The sequence below is a fragment of the Chiloscyllium plagiosum genome, chromosome 22, assembly GCF_004010195.1.
Source record: "Chiloscyllium plagiosum isolate BGI_BamShark_2017 chromosome 22, ASM401019v2, whole genome shotgun sequence".
Taxonomy (NCBI): domain Eukaryota; kingdom Metazoa; phylum Chordata; class Chondrichthyes; order Orectolobiformes; family Hemiscylliidae; genus Chiloscyllium; species Chiloscyllium plagiosum.
The window spans coordinates 35,865,979-35,885,912 of record NC_057731.1 but is presented as its reverse complement, the minus strand read 5'-3'; the positions used below and the strand labels follow the sequence as shown (position 1 = coordinate 35,885,912).

General features: G+C 39.4%; 1 protein-coding gene across 6 annotated transcripts in view; it reads left to right on the top strand.

Annotated features, from left to right (window-relative positions):
* Nucleotides 1-19,934, top strand: part of ccdc186 (coiled-coil domain-containing protein 186) — a 121,233-nt gene that overhangs the window by 97,647 nt on the left and 3,652 nt on the right. For 5 of the 6 annotated variants that reach the window (XM_043712785.1, XM_043712789.1, XM_043712787.1 and 2 more), the window contains one exon: nucleotides 6,446-6,665. In XM_043712785.1, the coding sequence (XP_043568720.1) occupies nucleotides 6,446-6,665 (220 nt within the window). Of the gene's footprint in view, nucleotides 1-6,445; nucleotides 6,666-7,577; nucleotides 7,665-19,934 lie in introns of those variants that run through there. The other variant, XM_043712790.1, reaches the window with a different exon arrangement.

Sequence of the window (19,934 nt, the reverse complement as noted above, 5' to 3'; positions counted from 1 at the left end):
AAGGCTACATCACATGAGGTTCTGGGTGAGCTTGCCAATTGGATACAAAATTGGCTTTATGGTAGGAGACAGAGTGCTTGTTTTTCAGACTAGAGGCCTGTGACCAGTTGGTGTTCAACAGGGATCAGTGCTGGGACCATTTTTCTTTGTCAGTTATATAAATGATTCCGATGAGATTAGAGAATAGCAAAGCAATTTACTGTGACATGCAATTTTTACAAAAAAAAGTGAAAACTTTTGTAAGTCACCAAATTAATGACAGAAGTCAAAGATGAGAAGAGAAAAGTAAAAATTAAGACAAGTTCATCTCCGATCAGTTTCAGTTCAGGGGAAGTTGATTAAGATGATGAACGCTGGAATACCTGAAAGCTGATGTCAAAGGAGACCCTACCAGGACAAGACCACCACACCTGGAGACTGCCATGTCAAGCCAAGATCACCTCTCTGGGACAAGGCTGCTACAACTGGAGACCATACTGGAATACAAGGCCTCCACGCAGGGACTGGACCAGATCACCACCAGTGCCAGTGGAACACCAGGAAGCTGCTGCTGGAGGAGATCTTCAACGAGACCCTCAAGCTGGGACAAGACTGCTAAACCTGGAGATGGTCATGCCAAGCAGAGGCCTCCACAATGGGAGAATGCTGTGCCAGGCCAAGACTACAATGTTGGGCTGGAAGCCTCCTCTTCACTGAGCCTGGGCTGGGAGAAGACCCCTTCTGCTAAAGAAAATAAAAAAGGTTTGATTATGGTTAGTAAATTTGCAGATGACACCAAAATTGGTGATATAGGGGACGGTGAAGGAGGTCATCTAAGATCACAGAGATCTTGATCATTTGGGTCAATGGGCAGATGGAGTTTAATTTGGATAAATGCGAGGTATTGCATTTTGGGAAAGCAAACAAGGGCACAGCATATACAATTAGTGGTAGGCCCTGGGTGGTGTTGCAGAAGAGAGATCTAGGGAATTTGCATCACATTTAGACAGGGTGGTTAAGAAGGTGTTTAGCATGCTTGCCTTCACTGCTCGGACCTTTTGAGTAAGGGAATTAGGAATGTGGAAGTTGTACAGGACGTTGGTGAGACAGAAGTGGGTTACTGCAGATGCTAGAGATTAGAGTCAAGATTAGAGTGGTGCTGGAAACGTACAGCAGGTAAGGCAGCATCCGAGGAGCAGGAAAAATCGATGTTTCGGGCAAAAGCCCTTCATCAGCAATCATTCCTGATGAAGGCCTTTTGACCGAAACATCGATTTTTCCTGCTCCTCAGATGCTGCTTGACCTGCTGTGCTTGTCCAGCACCACTCTAATCAGGACATTGGCGAGGCCTTTTTGGGAGTACAATGTATATTGTCCTCATATATGAAGGATGTTATTAAGCTGGAGAAGTTTCATAAAAGATTTACCAGGATGTTGCCAGGAATGGAGGGTTTGAGTTATAAACATAGGCTGGGTCATTTTTCATTGGAGCATGGGAGGTTGAGGGGTGACATTTACGGAGATTTATAAAATCATGAGGGGCTTAGATAAGGTGAAAGGAAGGTGTCTTTTCCTTTTGGGTGGATGATTTCAAGACGAGGGGGCATATTTTTCATGTGAGAGAAGTAAGATTTAAAATCGACGTGAGAGGTGACTATTTTGTGTAGAATGAACTTCCAGAGGAAGTGGTAGGTACAGGTACCGTTACAACGCTTAAAAGAAATTTAGATAAGAATGTGAATAAGAAATATTTGAAGAGATATGGGCCAAGCCCTTGCAGATAGGACTAATTTAGTTGGGGTTTATGGTTGACATGCTGTGGTTGGACCTAAGGGTATATTCCAGTGCTGCATGACACTCTGACTAACATGTATTTCAGATAATTCTGAGTGGAAACATTTGAAGAGGAGTAGACTTTGTAATCCCTTCATCTTATTCTGCTTGTTATTAATTGCGACAGACCTATTCACCATTGTTTTTGTTTTCAATTCCTTTGATGCCCTTGAACAAAAAATCTTATCAATTTGAAAGTTTTAATTGACCCATTCTCCATAAGTTTTGTGGGAGAAAGAATTCTTCTAACGTATTTTGTATGAAATTGTCTTTTGCTAGCTGGTGGATTTTCTCATGGAAGGAGATTGCAACTCTGTATCTGCCCCATCAAATTATTTTTCTATTGTAAACAGGTCAGATGAATTGCTGTTTAACTTTATGAACTTGTAGCATTCAGATCTAAGTATTAGAAAATTTTTAAGCCGTTTCAAAATACACAAAAAGGTATCTCTAAATTTACTGAGTTTCAAGCTCTATTACTTCTTGATTGCTGATGCAACATGGCAAACATTCCCAACTAATGCTTGTATAGTTGTAAATTTAGTTTGTTTTTAAAAAAAGAAATACTTGACAAGGTGAAGACTTTACTGAGAAAGTGGGTACAGTTATTGAAGCAAAACTCCTCGGAATATCATCACTGCAAAATGATTCCCTCTCCTGAGACTTGTGCTAACCTTAGAGTGACAAAAAATGAATTACAATGAACAGCAAGGAATTGGCTCCTGGTCTAGACCTGCAAGAGAAGGTACAAATTTATTTCTGAAAACTGAGTCTCAAAAAGTACATAAGATGGGATAAAGAAAGCAACTGACCTTCAGTCAAGATTGCACCCACCTGAACCTATTAATGGAAACCTCATTCCTTACAGAGCCAAATAGAAAAATGCTGCACTGTTAACTTTGATAAATATTACTCATCTCTATTACTGTTGAGGCAACACTAAATGTAATCTTCAGGATATATATCATCAAGGAGCTTGATTATGAACCATATATAAATGAATTTGAAAAGGAGGAGTTCTTCCGTTGGAAAGTCAGAAGTCACGTTTGGTAAATTGACTATACTTCCTAATAATAGGAAATTGGCACTGACCATCAGATACAGATAAAGGGAGCCCCTCAATTTGCAAATGTTTGACTTGTGAAAGCTTGAACTTATGAATGTGATCTTATAGAGGGATATAATTTTGATAGATGAACATTTCCTGTACTTGCTAACGGCTCCTTTATATTATCCTGCATTATGTTCTGAATTGCGTGCAAATTTACTTGCAAACAGATTCCAGATCAGAACTAGTTTGTAACAGGGACTGCCTGTATATCAAATATTGGAGTTATGTGTTTTCAAATGACAGCAACATCAGCAGAGCCTAAACTTTTAACAGGCTGGTGAAAAGGCTGATCTGTTTCCATATCCACTTGGTTTGCTATTTTCTCAATAAAGAGCAGATAAATATCTACAGAATATTATATTCTGGGTATATATGTATTGATCATTGAAAGTGGCAGGACAGGTGGAAAGCATGATAAGTTAAGAGGGGCATAAGATACAAGAACTTTTGTTGGACTCAACTGGAATACAGTATTGTGTACAGTTATGGGTACCACATTATAGGAAGGATGCTCAATGCATTAGAAAAAGTGTAGAAGCTGTTTACAAGAATGGTCCCACAGATGAAGAACTTCAGTTATGAGTATAGATTAAAGGTGTTGGGACTGTTTTCCTTGGAGACTTGATAGAGGTTAGAAGAAACAAGGGTGAAGTGAGGAAAACCTTACTCAATGAGTAGTTGGGCTATGAAATGGGCTGCCTGTAGGTGTTATAGAGGCAAGTTCAATTGAGACATTCAAAAGAGTATTGAATGATGCTTTGGCTGAAAATAACTCTCAAGGGTCTGGGGAAAACAGCAAGTTGGCAGTATGTAATAATTCCTGAAGAAGGGCTTATGCCCGAAACATCGATTCTCCTGTTCCTTGGATGCTGCCTGACCTGCGCTTTTCCAGCAACACATTTTCAGTATGTAATAATGGGCATTTAATGAGCTGGTGCAGGCACAATGGTCAGAATGGTCTCCTGCATTATAACCCTTCTTTGATACGGTGAAGTAGTTTTGGAAGGGGTAAATTTGTTGTACCTATAAACTATCTTGGTCACCTAAACCAAGATGAAAAATGGGCATACCCCACAGCAACTCTTGTGTGGCAGACTTTAAGATAGCTCCTTGTAGAATTTGTGCTGTTGGTATCATATTTAAAGCCGAGGTGTGTGCCAGGAATAGCTGTTTACAGTACATACAACTGTGAAGGGCTATTCCTGGGGTCAACCTAGGTTTAGGTTCAAAGAGATACTTGTACACCTTTTAATGTTAATTCTTTAACTGAGAAGATATAGCTAACAACAGATCTCACTGGAAAGTTGTATATCTTAAAAAGAGATAAGAGAGAAAAGTGCTTCAGGAGTCAAGAAGACTGAGGCTGCTGCTTCTGGACCCATGGTTTGTACCTGCATTACCTGTGGTGGTGATTTTTGCTCAAGAATTTTGCCATTTATCATGTCATGCGAAACTACTTCGGTGTTGATGCCACCATCTTTTGAGATGCCAAGCCTCCACAGAATTATTCTGATGAACCAGAAGGAAATTTTCGCTACTTTTTATTCAGACTTTTTGAGAGAAAGAAAAACATTAAAATAACCTTTTCGATTGCCTTTTGTACCTGTCCACAAGCTTTTACCAATTTCGGTACGAGGACATCAAATTCATTTCCTGTTCCATGGTTTCATTCTAACTGAGAAAATATTCTAATTTCTCTCACAATTAGATGAGCCCATACTTCCCTGTGTTGAAAGCCATTTGCTGCAGTTTTATCCATTCAATTCATCTGTCTCCAGCTTTTTAGCTTCCTCCTCCCACCTACACAATTTGCTGCACTTTATTATTTAGTATTATCTGCAACTTCAGATGTGTACATCTATTCAATACCTTGCTCCAAGTCATTAGTAGACATCATGAAATGCTGTGACGCAGAAAAATTGCTTGTGAAATATCACTTACATTACACTAATCCAAGTGTATTCACTTTATCCATACGCTGTTATGTCTTGTATCCCACACAGTTACTAGTCTATGACAAGGTTGTCTGCAATTCTGTGTTTTGATATTGAATGACTTGTGAGTAACTTAGCAAATGCCTCCTAAGGGTGCATCAAGATAACTTCCAGAGGCATTCTGGAGAGTCAGAGACTGTGCCAGCACCCTCCTCAATAATCACAAATAGATAAAATTAATCTTTCATAAATCATTGACTTTTTAAATAGCTTATACACATCCAAATGTTCGGTAATCTTGTACCTGGTGTCAGATTTCAGTTACACATCTGGATTTGAGGTTAAACTGGTTTAGGTTTGTAGTTACCTCGGGCTGAATTTTACCAAAAATGAAATTGTCGATTTCTGGGAGTTTCATGAAGCTCAAGTGAGCTCAAGTGAATTACTCTCGCAAATCTCTGTTGCTCACCTCATTTATGTATGTACAATTCCCTAAGTCACTGCATTCATACTGATATGCACTTCACAGCAGTAATTTACTCTCTGATGGGACCTTCCAAATTCACATCACTGGCACAAATTTTAAAACCCAGCTGTGCTCCAGGTCAAACCCTGGGAGCTTGAAATAGCCTTTCGCAGCACATGTAATGGGAGGGAAACAATGAAGAAAACTATATGAGGACTCATAGGTAGCATTGAAGACACTCTGTTGGAAATAGAATCTCATTAGTAAATAAATGTTTATTATCACATGTCTATCTCTCGTGCTGCATCTTGAAGCAGCAGCGAATACTCTTCCTTGGCATCATAACGTGTTAGAGTTCTGTCTAAAGGTGTGTTCCTCTTTCACTAAAGTGCAGCGGAGCATAAAATAAAATGTTGTGCAAACAGTTCAAAATGTTGATATTTACTGAACAATGAAAAGCAAAGGTAATAAAAGTGTTGCATTTGCTTCTGGAAATAAACAGGGCCCCCTTGGCTTTTCAATAACAAATTTGCAGTCAGTGAACGATAACCTCACCCAACTCGCATCTTTTGGAAGCTGGTGTCAATTGAGCTTTGTCTGGCTTGTTGCACCTGATATAGTAGTGTACCATCGTGTTAATGACGATGATCCACTTGCTCAGTGTCCTCAACTTCTACCTTGGAAGGCTGCTGCTCTCCCAGCTATTCAGTGTCCATCATATGATCTATTTGCTGCTCCCAGGGGTTGTTAGAGCACAGCATGCAAGAAAAATGTGGCACACTGACTGGAGTGCATTGTAAGGCAATGCCCCCCCCCCAAAAAAAAATACAATAGTCCAAGCCCTCATCTTCATGAAGCCTATTGTCTGTTCTACAGACCCTGGTGGAAGAATGGAGCAGTAGCCATGCTTGCTGCACAGGTGAGATTCTTGTCTTGCTGTTCAAATGTTGGCACGAAACTCAAATTTTTACAATGTTGCCTTATTTTACTGACTGACTGACCATTGGCCTTTCCTGTGGATGTTCTTGCATGGTTCTGTAATCCAGCTTTTCCATAATCAATGCCAAACAATATATTTGTTAATATTTCCTCAACTATTACAAAAATATTTTCTCAATGCAGAATCATTCAGACATATGTTCTGAGGGAAGAATCTGGTGCACTGTCCTCAGAAGCATCTGATTTCAATAAGGCCCAGTTGAGCAGACGTGGAGGAATCATGGCTTCACTTTATACATCACATCCAGCAGACAGTGGGTTAACAATGGAGCTCTCATTGGAAATCAACAGGAAGTTGCAAGCTGTGCTCGAAGACACATTGTTAAAGAATATAACACTAAAGGTAAGTCATAGATTATATTTTGAATGTGGAGCTCTCATTCTGTGTCAATAAGGTGACTTCTTTTCATCTAATATGTAACCTGCAGAGACAGGATTCAATTTAACTGCATTATACCCTGTGTTTATATGTCTGCATTTGCACATGAAGAGTGGTCACTGCACCAATCTCATCTGGTTCTGTCAGCTAGTAAAGAATTAGGAAGGGATAGAAATCTAGGGGGACTAATTTAAAAGTACTTTAAATATAGTACTAAAGCTTAGGATTTGATCAAAGATTGGATGTGCACTTCATAAAGCTGAATAAAAAGTTATTAAGAACGGTTAGAAGAAATGAAGAGTTAAAAAGTAATGACTTTGTTTCTAAATGGCACAAAGTGGTGGTGGGGGGACATACTACTGAGTTCTGCTGAAAGGTCACCGGGTCTGAAACATTAACTCTGATTCATCTTCAGAGATCTTTCCTGACCTGCTGAGCTTTTCCAGCAATTTCTGGTTTTGTTTCTGAAAACATACTACTATTGGTTTTGGACAATACCCAGATTTGTAAAATCACCATTCCAGGGAGGGAAAAATTGCACCCAAAGTAAAGCTTTAATGTCATGTAACTAATGTCTTAGTTACTATCAAACAACTGTCTGGTACAGAGAATTGACTTTTAAATGTGTGAAGTTTCATTTCTTCTAATGCTAAATATTTTTAGGTTTTCCATCTCTTCCATTTCTCTTAATATCAATTTTACTGTCATTCAAGGAAAAATGCAGTTATTTGCCCTGTTAGCATAGCTCCAAGATCCCACCTGAGTGATCCCACCTGGACCATAGTGACTTTATCATAGCAGCTTCCAGCGAAACCCCAGTGAAAATGTCTGTCGGCAAATGTAACTGTAATCAAAGGTTAATACTTTTTATTCTAGTTCATCTGAGTAATACTCCTATCAAGACCAATATACCTTTCCTAAAGTACAATATTCTATACTTTAATCCAAAACTGAAGGAACACTTCAGAATATGGATGATACTCTTCTGCTGCTTGTCAGGTCAGTTGGTTTTCCATTGACTCTGAATTAACTTCAGCTTGAATCAGACATTAATTTTCTTTATACATGATTTAATTCCCCACAATATGTATTGGAAAAATACTGCAGGAAGGAGGGTTCGAGATTCCTGATCATTATGACTGGCCAAGGTGGACTGGTTACATTTCCGAGCTGGGGCGAATTTACTGGAATGGGGTATTGATGGGTTCAGAGTGCTGCTGGGAATGTTTCTAACTAGTAATTGAAACAATGAGAAAATTATGAAGAGGAGCTGGTTCAGATACAGCATATATACATTCCCATGAAGGGGAAAGACTAGGTATTCAAGGTTGGAGCTCTGTGGATGACTAAAGATATGGATATTTAAAACGGAAAAAGGCAAATGTTAATAGAGAACTAAACTGAACATAGAGCTCACAGAAGATATCTGAAAAACAGTGAAGTGTGGCAACATGTATTATAATAGATTAGCAACTAACAAAAGGGAACCTCAGTGCTGCTTTGTGAGGCGAATAGAGGATAATTGGATGGAGCCAGCTATGGACATTAAAAGGAGGTTTGTGGACAAGTGTGTATTGACTACAGTAGTGCAGGATGTGGCCTAATGTAGCAGTACACAGATTTTTGTCACCTTTTGTCTGACCACAGTTACTTCAAACCATTTTACAGCCAATCAAGTAGTTTTGAAATGTCAGTGCTGTTGCTCAAATAACAGTGGCCAGTTTGTGCACAGTAGACTCACACAAACATCAATATGATACTGTCCAAATAATCTATTTTTCATCTTGCGGAAATGAATATTGATAACTCCATTGCTGCACTTTGAAATAATAATAGAACAAGATGTTTCACATCCATACAAGAAATCAGATGGGGTATCAATTTAATGTGCTGAAAATGTGTTGCTGGAAAAGCGCAGCAGATCAGGCAGCATCCAAGGAACAGGAGAATCGACGTTTCGGGCATAAGCCCTTTCCCAGGAATGAGGAAAGTGTGTCCAGCAGGCTAAGATAAAAGGTAGGGAGGAGGACTTGGGGGAGGGGCTTCAATTTAATGTTTCAACCACTACGGAAGTCCCTCAGAACTTAGACTGGTGTGTCAGCTGTTATGTTATTTTGTTCTCTACACTTGAAGTGGGACCTGAACTGTCAACCCACTGATAATTGAGTGTTATTAGAGGTGTCATGGCTAACACGGAGAGATTTACTGGTATCATATAGGATAGAAATAGAGAAAGAGGTGGCATTTAAAAGACTGACGGTACACAAAATAGAAAAGTCATCATGTGTTACAATGCACCCTCAGTTATTGAGAGATGAGGGTGAAATTGTGGAAGCTATGTCCTACTCGTCTTGGATATTTGGAATGTGTTTGTGCCAAGGAACTACAGGATTGTGAATATTACACCCTTTCTTAAAAAAAAGTTACAGGTCAATTAACCTCTGTCATAGTGAAGAAATTTTCAGAGGTAATTATTTGGAAAATTTTGAATCAATAAATGAAATTCTATGGTTAAAAGCAAAACTTGATACAGTTCTCTTTGGTGCAGTAATGAAGGAGAGAGCAATGAGTGTTGTGAACAAGATATGTATGTAACTTCCAGTAGTTGCCTGACAAAGTACCAATTGTAAGATTAAAGAAGGTACAGTGGCAGTGTGATTTATGAAAACTGTTCAGGGGTTGGTATCAGAGTTGTGGTCAAAATTTATTTTTCAGACTGAAGGAAATACTCATGCTCCCACATGTCAATATTAGAATGATTTACTATTTTTTATATTTTTAATGATGAGAACTTGGGTGTATAAAGCATTGTTGCAAGGCTTACAGATAACGCAGCTGAAAATGTGTTGCTGGAAAAGTGCAGCAGATCAGGCAGCATCCACGCAGAGCTCTGAGATTTATAAAACACGGAGCACTTTATTTAGTGTTTTTTTTGAAGAGGTGAAATAGGTAGACAAATTGGCAGACAGAATTTAGCACTGAAGGGTAATGTGACATTTAGGAAAAATGAGGAGAGGTGCTACAAACTACATCGTACAGCTTTAATAAGGCTGCAGAAAGAGACTAATATTCATGTACATATTTGAGTGACAGGATAAGTTGAGAATACTGTTCAAAGTTTGTGAGAAGATTTGTAGCTCGGGTGCTCGTTGTTGTGGTTCTGTTTGCCGAGCTGGGAATTTGTGTAGCAGACGTTTTGTCCCCTGTCTAGGTGACATCCTCAGTGCTTGGGAGCCTCCTGTGAAGCGCTTCTGTGATCTTTCCTCCGGCATTTATAGTGATTTGTATCTGCCGCTTCCGGGTGTCAGTTCCAGCTGACGGCTGCAGTGGTCGGTATATTGGGTCCAGGTCGATGTGGTTATTGATTGAATCTGTAGATGAGTGCCATGCCTCTAGGAATTCCCTGGCTGTTCTCTGTTTGGCTTGTCCTATAATAGTACTGTAATAATACAATAGTAATAATACAAATTCCGGAACTGACAACCGGAAGCGGCAGATTCAAAAACACTACCAATATAGGACAAGCCAAACAGAACAGCCAGGGAATTCCTAGAGGCATGGCACTCATCCACAGATTCAATCAATAAGCACATCGACCTGGACCCAATATACCGACCACTGCAGTGGACAGCTGGAACTGACAACCGGAAGCGACAGATTCAAACCACTACAAATGCCAGAGGAAAGATCACAGAAGCGCTTCACAGGAGGCTCCCAAGCACTGAGGATGTCACTTAGACAGTGGACGAAACGTCTGCTACACAAATTCCCAGCTCGGCGAACAGAACCACAACAATGAGAATACTGTTTAAAACAGCTTTGAATGAGATACTTGAATGGAACCGTTGAGCACAAAAGCAAGGATGTTAAGATAAATTTAATGCAAAGCACCACAGGTGCTGGATATCTGAAATAAAAACCAAATGTTGGCAACATCTGTGGAGCAAGAAAACATGCTAATGCTTTAAATTGAATGCTGTTTCTTCATAACCAGAAAACAGGAAGGCTTTTGCAGAAGAGTCATATTTGACCTGAAATATTAACTTTTTCTGTTTCCACAGTTGCTGCCACAATATTTTCAGCACTTTATAAAGTCATAAAATCTTTATTAAAACACAAGTTAGGCTTCATCTGGAGTACTGTGTTCTATTTTAAAAGCCACAATTTAGGTGGTGTTGGGAATATATTTTTATATTTAAGGGCAATATACAAAACTGGAAAATATGTAACTGTGGACACTTTCTGGATTGAAAAGTGTTTAATATGTGGTTTCTTGGGAATTAAGCCCACAGTTTAACGAGAGTTGTGGTTTACTTGCTGTTTGTAAGATAAGCAAAGCTTTTAGGGTATTAAGAAATGGTGTTTAAAATACCAAATAAATTGGAAGGTGGGTGGATCTTAATTGCTTGGAAACTGACTTTAAAAGACTATATGGGCTTCCTCAAACTAATAGCCTAGCAGCCATTCCCAGACTTGGGTTTTGTCTGTTTTTATTGGAGGGGGGAGAAGGAGAAGTGGAGATGAGGAATGAGATGAGATGTTAGCCCAAATGACCAAATAGTTTGTCAAAGAGGTGGGTTTCAGGGGATATGTTAGAGAAAAGAGAAGGAAAGGGGCAGAAATTTAAGGAAGGTATTCCATAGTTTAATTCCTGGGCTAAAGGCTCAGTCACCAGTAAAGGAGAGACTAAATTAGGGTGCTTAAGAGAGCATAATTACAGGAGTATAGGTATCTCGGAGAATTTGGATCTGGAGGACTAAGGCGTCAGTAAGGAAGGAATTCCAGGAGCTGCAAGTGTATCTCCCTCTCAGAAGTTTCTGGGATCTTTTATAAGGTTTTCAAATATCACTTTTTCTGACTACATTATTAATCCTGGAAAATTGAACTGAAGCCATATTCTAAAGACTATGATCCAAGTTGCTTTCAGTCTATGACAGTCAGCAATTCAATTTAATTGAACACAAACTCAATGGATTGAGAGAAGTCACATTCTATTCTTTGTTTTCAGATCCTTTACCAACAGAAATGTTTTTTTATTTTGTTCTTTTTTTTAGGAACATCATCTCTACAGTCGTCTTTGATGTGAGAATGTGTCTTTGTTTGGAGTTAAGCGGATACAGTTCTAATTCCAGATAATTTAGATTAATATATTGGGCTTGTACTTATTTGGAATCTAGAAGAATGAGAGGAGACCTTGTTCAACCATAAAGATTATCAGGGAGCTTGACAGGGTAGATGCAAGAGGTTGTTTTGCCATGTGAGAGTGCAAAGGACCAAGAGGGAAAAATCTGAGTGAGGGATCTTCCATTTAAGACAGATGAGGATGAGTTTTCTTTTCCTGAGGGTTGTTAATCTGTAGACTATTTTAATGTGAAGAGCTATTGAGGCTAGGACATTAATTCTATTCAGTGCTGAGATGGGCGAATGTTTAATCGGTAAGACAGTCATGTTTTATGGGGCTAAGGCAGGAAAGGAGAGATGAGGATATCTGATCAGCCATGATCTCATTGAATAGTGGAGCAGACTTGATGAGCGGAATGGCCTACTTTTGCTTCTTTGTCTAATGATCTTAGAGTTTAGTGGTAATTGCTGCCAAATTTGTGCTCGTGATGCACTTACCTGTTTTCAAATAGATTGAAGGTTGTCAGGCTATTTCCGCTTAACTAGTGCAATTTATGCCTCTCAAGATGAGGTAACATACAGTACATGTAATGTTTCAAACTGTATTTTCAGGAACTGAAACTACTATGAACACCTATATGATTTGTTCAAATCCCATATAAAAGATTGCATTTTTGATTTGTGTTTAGGAATATATTAGAATTGTAAGAGATTACGACTTTTGTTCATACTTCCAGCCATTGATAACAGCAGGGTGCAAAACATCCCTCTGAATAACAGCCACATCAGTGCGAAGTGATTCTATCCCCTAATTCCTTATGTATAACAAGTGGGCTTAACACTCAAGATGTATCTCTACCTTAGCAGAACATTAAATAAACATTGTAACATTCCGATACTACTTTAACAATTAAATGCAAAGAGATCTGTTAATGTAAGTCATTGATTATGAGGAAGAGAATAGATTTATAGTAAAGTCATTGAAACTTTTTCAATTTCTTCACTTTAATTTCATGACTGGAAAATTTTGAGCATGTTTAGCATTACTAATGCTGCACATAAAATAACTCTCCCAGTGACATGTTTGCATGCAGATTTAGACTGGAAATTGGTGCAACAGTTTGCAGTCTGGAGTTTGATCAGTTGAAGTATGACCTTCAATAATTCTAAAGCTGTTCAGATGACTTTTTAAAATGTTGGATCTCGCATTTGTGTTGGAAGGTGAACTACAGGAGGCTTAAAGTAGAGTAAATAAATATGGTTTACAGGTTTAAAAATATAGAAATGTTGAAATGTATAACTAGGAATGCTGTTAACTTAAAACAGAAGAGAAAATGAAGAAACCGAACAAGGCAAGCAATATGAACTGGGATAACTAAAAGAGGCTTCAATGAAAAATGTGGTACAAGATTTTAGTTGTATTAGATAAATATTATAGTTTTTTTTCTTGACACTTGAGTAGCTCTATTACTTTAAGGTATACTTCAGTATCAGTGTGCAAACCTTTTTTTTTTCCAGTGACTGCCCCAGAGGATTTAAAATTCCCTTCAGTGGTCAGCAGTTTACAAATGTGTTGCCTGCCAAATCAATGCCCACTTTTTTTTCCCATAATTCCCGTGGTATTACTACTCTCTTGTAGCATCAGAACATCTTGCAGCAATGCACAAATTGCAATCCCTGTGACTGTGATTGCTCCACATGATTGCTCTTCTCATCTACTGACTTGATTGACCACACAGTTGTCTTTCACCAGCTCCATCACTAAACTCCATGGGATTGCCCTTACTTGAATCCATCCTTGTCTGTCTGGAATGGCCTCTCTTCCTCTTACTGCATTGTTGCCTCTATGGTCCCACCTACCTATCAACGTTTGTTGATGTCTTTCACAAATGTAAAACATTTCTGCCTACAACACCTGTTATGATCTCAGCTGTGTTAGTACCAGACAAGTCAGATCCTAGTTGAGAACCTGTCTTGATAGATCAGATTTTTATTTGTTTTGTTTTAACAAAGTGATCACACATGGAAACAGAAGCACATGTTACAGCACTGCATAAACCCTCCTGTTTAACTTAAAACCAGCACTGGGTAAACCCTCCTGTTTAATTTAAAACCAGCATGATTTATCCCGAGCAGTAATCTGTAAAAATTTGATAGGCCAAGAATTAAAGTTAAAATTAACAACTTTATTTTTTAAAGTATAACAGAGAAGAATTAACTAACAACTATTTACAATTCCTTCCTCTAACCTATTTTTTACATTCCCTTCTGTAATACTAGTCCCATTAAACTACCAATTAAGATTTACAGAAAAATTCAAATTTTAAAACCAGACAGCGGTTAAATCTTCATCAGTAGATTGGCTCACCAGGTCAGTGTTGAGGTTTTTCTCTGTGCAAACTGCTCCTCTAGACAGGTACGTCTCAGAGTTCTGACTAGCAGCCTGCAGCTGTTGGTCTGGTGGCAGTTCTCCTCCCAACTGGTCTTGTCCCCTAAAGCATCAGATTGTGTCATTAGCTTTTAAGATTGTCAGTGTACTCAATTCAAAGTTTGATTGGAAATTGGTATTTTTCAGAGTGTAATTTAAACTGATTGGCTTAATTCAAATCTGTTTTGTCATTCCCAGGCAACTAGCTACCCCAGTAGCTGGAGCACGTTACACTGTGTCTTATTGAGAACACTTGGTGCTGTCACTGCTCACTTTTACTCTTTTAAAGGGATAGTACACCCACATATTCATAACACACACAATGCTACAGGTGTTACTTTGATAATAAAATGATGGTTTATTACAAAAGAACTGAAGATAAAATAGTTTTGGATTATTCTATCTACTAATAAGATAAATTAAAAATTTTAAACACACAGTAGAGGCACAGTCCTATTCATCTCTAAGCACAGCCTGTATAGTACTTAAAACTCTACTCGTGCAATCCTACCACAATGTCCTTGTATCTTATACCTTGTTAAGTTTAAGTTACTCGTGTCTTCAGTTTTAGACTGAAACTACAGAGAGCTTTTTCCTGGAAGTGTCATACACCAGCTTAAGTGTACTCTACTTGAAGTAAACTCTTCAGGGTTCTATTTCAAAATGTCTCATCTGAAACTAACATGAATTCCTCATTTGAAGGTAACCTAGTTTACGATATATCTTTTCCCTTTTCTGGAGCACTGTCCTCCACATCCTTCCTAGTTTAAGGAGTTCACAGACTGTACTGGTAAAAGAGAAAAATTAAATTTCTTTTTCTTGGCAATGGGTGTTTCTCTTCAGCTCAGTTCTAGAACACTCGAGAAACCTTGACTGCCCATAGTTTTGTGACACAGCAAAGTAAACAATCTAAATTAACAGAAGTTCAATAGTCGTGTCTCACATCAGTGGTAGGGAAACTATTGGAGAAAATTCTGAAGGAGATAATGAATCTCCGTTTAGAGAAGCAAAGTTTGATCAGAGGGAGGTCTTGCTGAACAAATCTGGTTGAATTTTTTGAGAGATAACTGTGCAGATGAGGATAGTGCAGTTAATGTCATTTATATGGATTTTAGCAAGGCCTTTGACCAGGGCTCACCGATGTGACTGATAAAAAAGGCAAAAGCATGAGATCCAGGGTAACTTGTCAAGTGGGATCCAAAAGTGGGAGGAAACAGTCTGGTAGTAGAATGTTGTTTGTGCAACTGGAGGTGGTATCCAACGGTGTACCATAGTGACCAGTGCCAGGCCCCTTTTATTGTGCATGATATATATAAATTATGTCAATGTAAATGTGGGTGTGGGGGGGGGGGTGGGGGAGAGAAGGGGGGAGACATTGGCAGATGATGTGAAGATTGAGTGTTTGACAGTGAGGAAGATGATCTTTGGTTACAGGAAAGCTATAAATGGATTGGTCAGATTGATGGATGGAATTTAACCCTGAAAAGTGTAGGTCATGCACTTAGAAAGAAGTAACAAGACAAACCGTACTTATGAATAGTAGAAACTAGAAGCTTAGAGGAACAGAGGGATCTTGGGGTGCTTGTCCACAAATCTCTGAAGGTAGCAGGGCAAATTAATGTAGTAATAAGAAGGCATACGAGATACTTGTCCTGTCAGTTGAGGCATAGATTATAAGAGCAGGAAGTTATGTTGGAGCTGTACAGGATTTGGTTTGAGAAGAGCTGGAGTACTGTGTGCAGTTCTGGTCACCACACTATAGAACATAGAGCAGTACAGCACAGTACAGGCCCTTCGGCCCTCGATGTTGTGCCAGCCACCTATCCAACTCTAAGATCAGACTAACCTACATATCTTTCATTTGTACCAATGTCCTTATGCCTATCCAAGAGTCACTTAAATGGGCAGCACGGTGGCTCAGTGGTTAGCACTGCTGCCTCACAGTGTCAGGGACCCGGGTCCCGTTCCCACCTTGGGCAACCGTCTGTGTGGAGTTTGCACTCCCCATTTCTGCGTGGGTTTCCTCTGGGTGCTCCAGTTTCCTCCCACAATCCAAAGATGTGCAGGTCAGGTGAATTGATCATGCTAAGTTGCCCATAGTGTTAGGTGCATTAGTCAGGGTCTGGGTGGATTACTCTGCAGAGGATCGGTGTGGACTTGTTGGGCTGAAGGGCCTGTTTCCATACTGTAGGGAATCTAATAATATTGGAATTTGTTCTGATTTTAAAGCAGTTTAATGATGTCATCAAGGACACTGTGGAATTTGCACATTCTTTCCATGTCTGCATGGGTTTCCTCCGGGTGCTCTGGTTTCTTCCCACAATCCAAAGATGTGCAGGTAAGGCGAATTGGTCATGCTAAATTGTCCATAGTGTTAGACGCATTAGTCAGGGGAAAATAAATGGTAGGTCTGGGTAGGTTACTGTTCGGAATGTGGATGTGGACTTGTTGGGCTGAAGGGCCTGTTTCCATACTGTTGGGAATCTAATCTGAAGGGATCTAATCTAAATGTCCCTAATGTATCTGACTGTACTACCACTGCTGGCAGTGCATTCCATGCACTCACCACTCTGTGTAAAGAACTTACCTCTGACATCTCCCCCAAACTTTCCTCCAATTACCTTAGGAAGGATTTCATTGCATTTGAGGGGGTGCAGAGGAGATTCACCAGGATGTTGCCTGTAATAGAACAGTTTAGTTATGAAGCGAGGCCAGATAGGCTCTGGTTATTTTCTTTGAGAGAAGTTTGAGGTTGGAGGGGTGGGGTGGGGTGGGGGGCACTGTTTGAAGGAGATGTGTAAGATTGAGAGGCATGGGCAGGGTGGATAGGAGCAGGTGTTCCCCTTAGTTGAATGATCAGTAACAAGGGGCACAACTTTAACGTGGTGGGAAGGAGGTTTAGAAGGGTTTAAGGAATTTTTTTCCCCCAGAGTGTCTGAAATGCACTGTCAGGGAAGATAGTTGAGGTGACCTCGCAACCTTACAAAGCACCTGGATGAAAACTTGAAATGTCATTACAAGTAGGAAAGTAGCGCCAGTGTGGATTTACTGCAAATTTGGCAGTACAGACTCAGTGGGTCAAAGGGCTCTGTACTGTATGATTATATATGAAAATGCATTCACTCTAAAGCTAGGCTTCAAAACCATTTTCAAAAATCATCGTGGCTACAGAAATCCTTAAAATTTAATTATTAACTCAGACATCCAGAAAACTCATGTGTTACTAACTCAATACCAAAAACCCAAATTCACAACAAAAGCACCAAATACCATATATACTCGTGTATAAGTCAATCTCATGTATAAGATGACCCCTTACTTTGGCCAAAACCACCTTGTATTTTCCATATATCCTGTGTGTAAGTTGACTCTAGTTCTTCACAGTTACAGATCAACACTCATTAGTCAGCGTGCCTGCCTGTTGCAATCCGCTCCAGCTTTCCAGTCAGTTGGCCATACCACTCCGTTCTGAGTCTTACAGTCTGCCAGTTGTCATGCTCCACTCTAGTAGGTTTTCAGATTTACTCAATCTGCCGTTTACCGCGGCCCAAACATACTGATAACATTTCAGACCCAAGGATGGGGTGCTGCCTGGAAGGTTTATTTCCTGTTTAAATGACCAGATGGATATTGACATGTTTATGATTGTCTTTCTCTCGCTCCTATTCTTTTCTATCACTATAAACTTAAGCTCAAACAACAAGGATCTGCCCCTGGAATAGGAGTTCAACTCAGAGTTCTGACTGGTGGTAAAAATGCCCCTGACAAATTAAATCCTGAAATCAAATAATTTTCTTGAAAGCACTTTGATGTCTGTTTTTATTGGTATGGAGGTGCTGGTGTTGGTCTGCAGAAGACAAAGTCAGAAGTCACACAACACCAGGTTATAGTCCAACAGGTTTGTTTGAAATCACAAGCTCTTCACCTGATGAAGGAGAAGCCCTCCAAAAGCTTGTTTTTATTGGAGGAAGGGAGGAATATGTGAAGATAAGGAATAAAATGAGATGTTAGTGCAGATGACCAAACACTTGATCAAAGATGTCGGTCTCAAGGCGTGTGTTAAAAGAAAAAAGTGAAGGAGAGAGGCGGATATTTGTGGAAGAATTGCATAGTCAGTGGTTAGCACTGCTGCCTCGCAGCACCAGGGTCCCAGGTTTGATTCCAGGCTTGGGCAACTGTCTGTGTGGAGTTTGCACATTCTCCCCGTGTTTGTGTGGGTTTCCTCCAGGTGCTCCGGTTTCCTCCCACAGTCCAAAGATGTGCAGGTCAGGTGAATTGGCCATGCTAAATTGCCCATAGTGTTAGGTGCATTAGTCGGAGGGAAAAGAGTCTGGGTGGGTTACTCTTCGGAGGGTCTGTGTGGACTGGTTGGGCCGAAGTGCCTGTCTCCACACTTTAGGGAATCTAATCTAAGCTAATTTCCTGGGCAGTTGAAGGCTATGTCATCAGAAAAGGAGAGACTAAGGGGTGCTTAAAAGGGCAAAAATATAGGAGTGTAGGTATCTTAGAGTTGGGTGCTTCATTTCACACTTTGTCAAGAAACTGTTGAAAATACTGGATACCTTTAAAGGTTATGGACCCTGACAATATTCCAGCAATAGTACTGAATGTTTGTGCTGCAAAATTAGTCGTACCCATAGCCAAGCTTTTTTTCAATACAATTACAACATTAACACCTACCAATGTGATAAATTTCCCAGGAATGTCTTCTCAACAAAAAGCAGGACAAATTGAATCTAGCCAATTACCACTCCATCAGTCATTAACAGAATGATATAAGGTATATCAACTGTGCTTACTTATGATAACTTGCTCACCAGCACTCCATTTGGTTCTGCCAAACCCATGTGAATCCTGAGCTTATTACAGCCTTCATCCAAACATGGACAAAAACAATAAAGTCAAAAGAGGAAGTTGGGTAACCAGTCTTGACACTAAGGCAACTTTTAATAATGTGTGTCATCAAGGAACCCTAGCAAACCTGGGGTCAATGGCAATTAGGGAACATGCTATGTTTGTGCTAGGTATGACTCCAACAAAAGAAGGAAGTAATGCTTGTTAAATGTCAATCATCTCACTTCCAGGACATCTTTTCAAGAGTTCCTCACTATCTTAAGCCCAACCATCTTAAACTGCTTCATCAATGAATTTCCCTCCATTATAAGGATAGAATTGTGGATGTTTGCATAATTGCAGCACCTTTTGCAACTCCTCAGATGCTGAAGCAACATGAATTCAAAAGCAGCAAGATGATGAACATTGTTCAGGTTTGAGTTGATAAGGAGCAAATAATATTCATGCCATTACCAACAAGAAAAATATACAACCATTTTTCAATGGCGGTACCATTGCTGAATTTACACTATCAACATACCCTCTTTCACAAGTTTCATATGTATTCAACATACCTGTTCCACAGTTCTGGAATTTGATTCTTAAAACAGCTTCATCTCTCCTCTCTCACAATCTGTATTAAAATCCCCTGTTTGAAAATGTTTTTGTGACCCTTTCTATGATCTCTTTTCATGCGTCTTTTTTTTTCAGTTCTGTGAAACACTTTCAGAACTTTTTATTCTTTTTCTCCTGTCCCTGATATCCATTACCAGTCATTCATCTTTATTAGTTGCAACATACTTAATGCTATCTTAAATTCATAAAATTCAATAATCCCATTTTCATTTTTA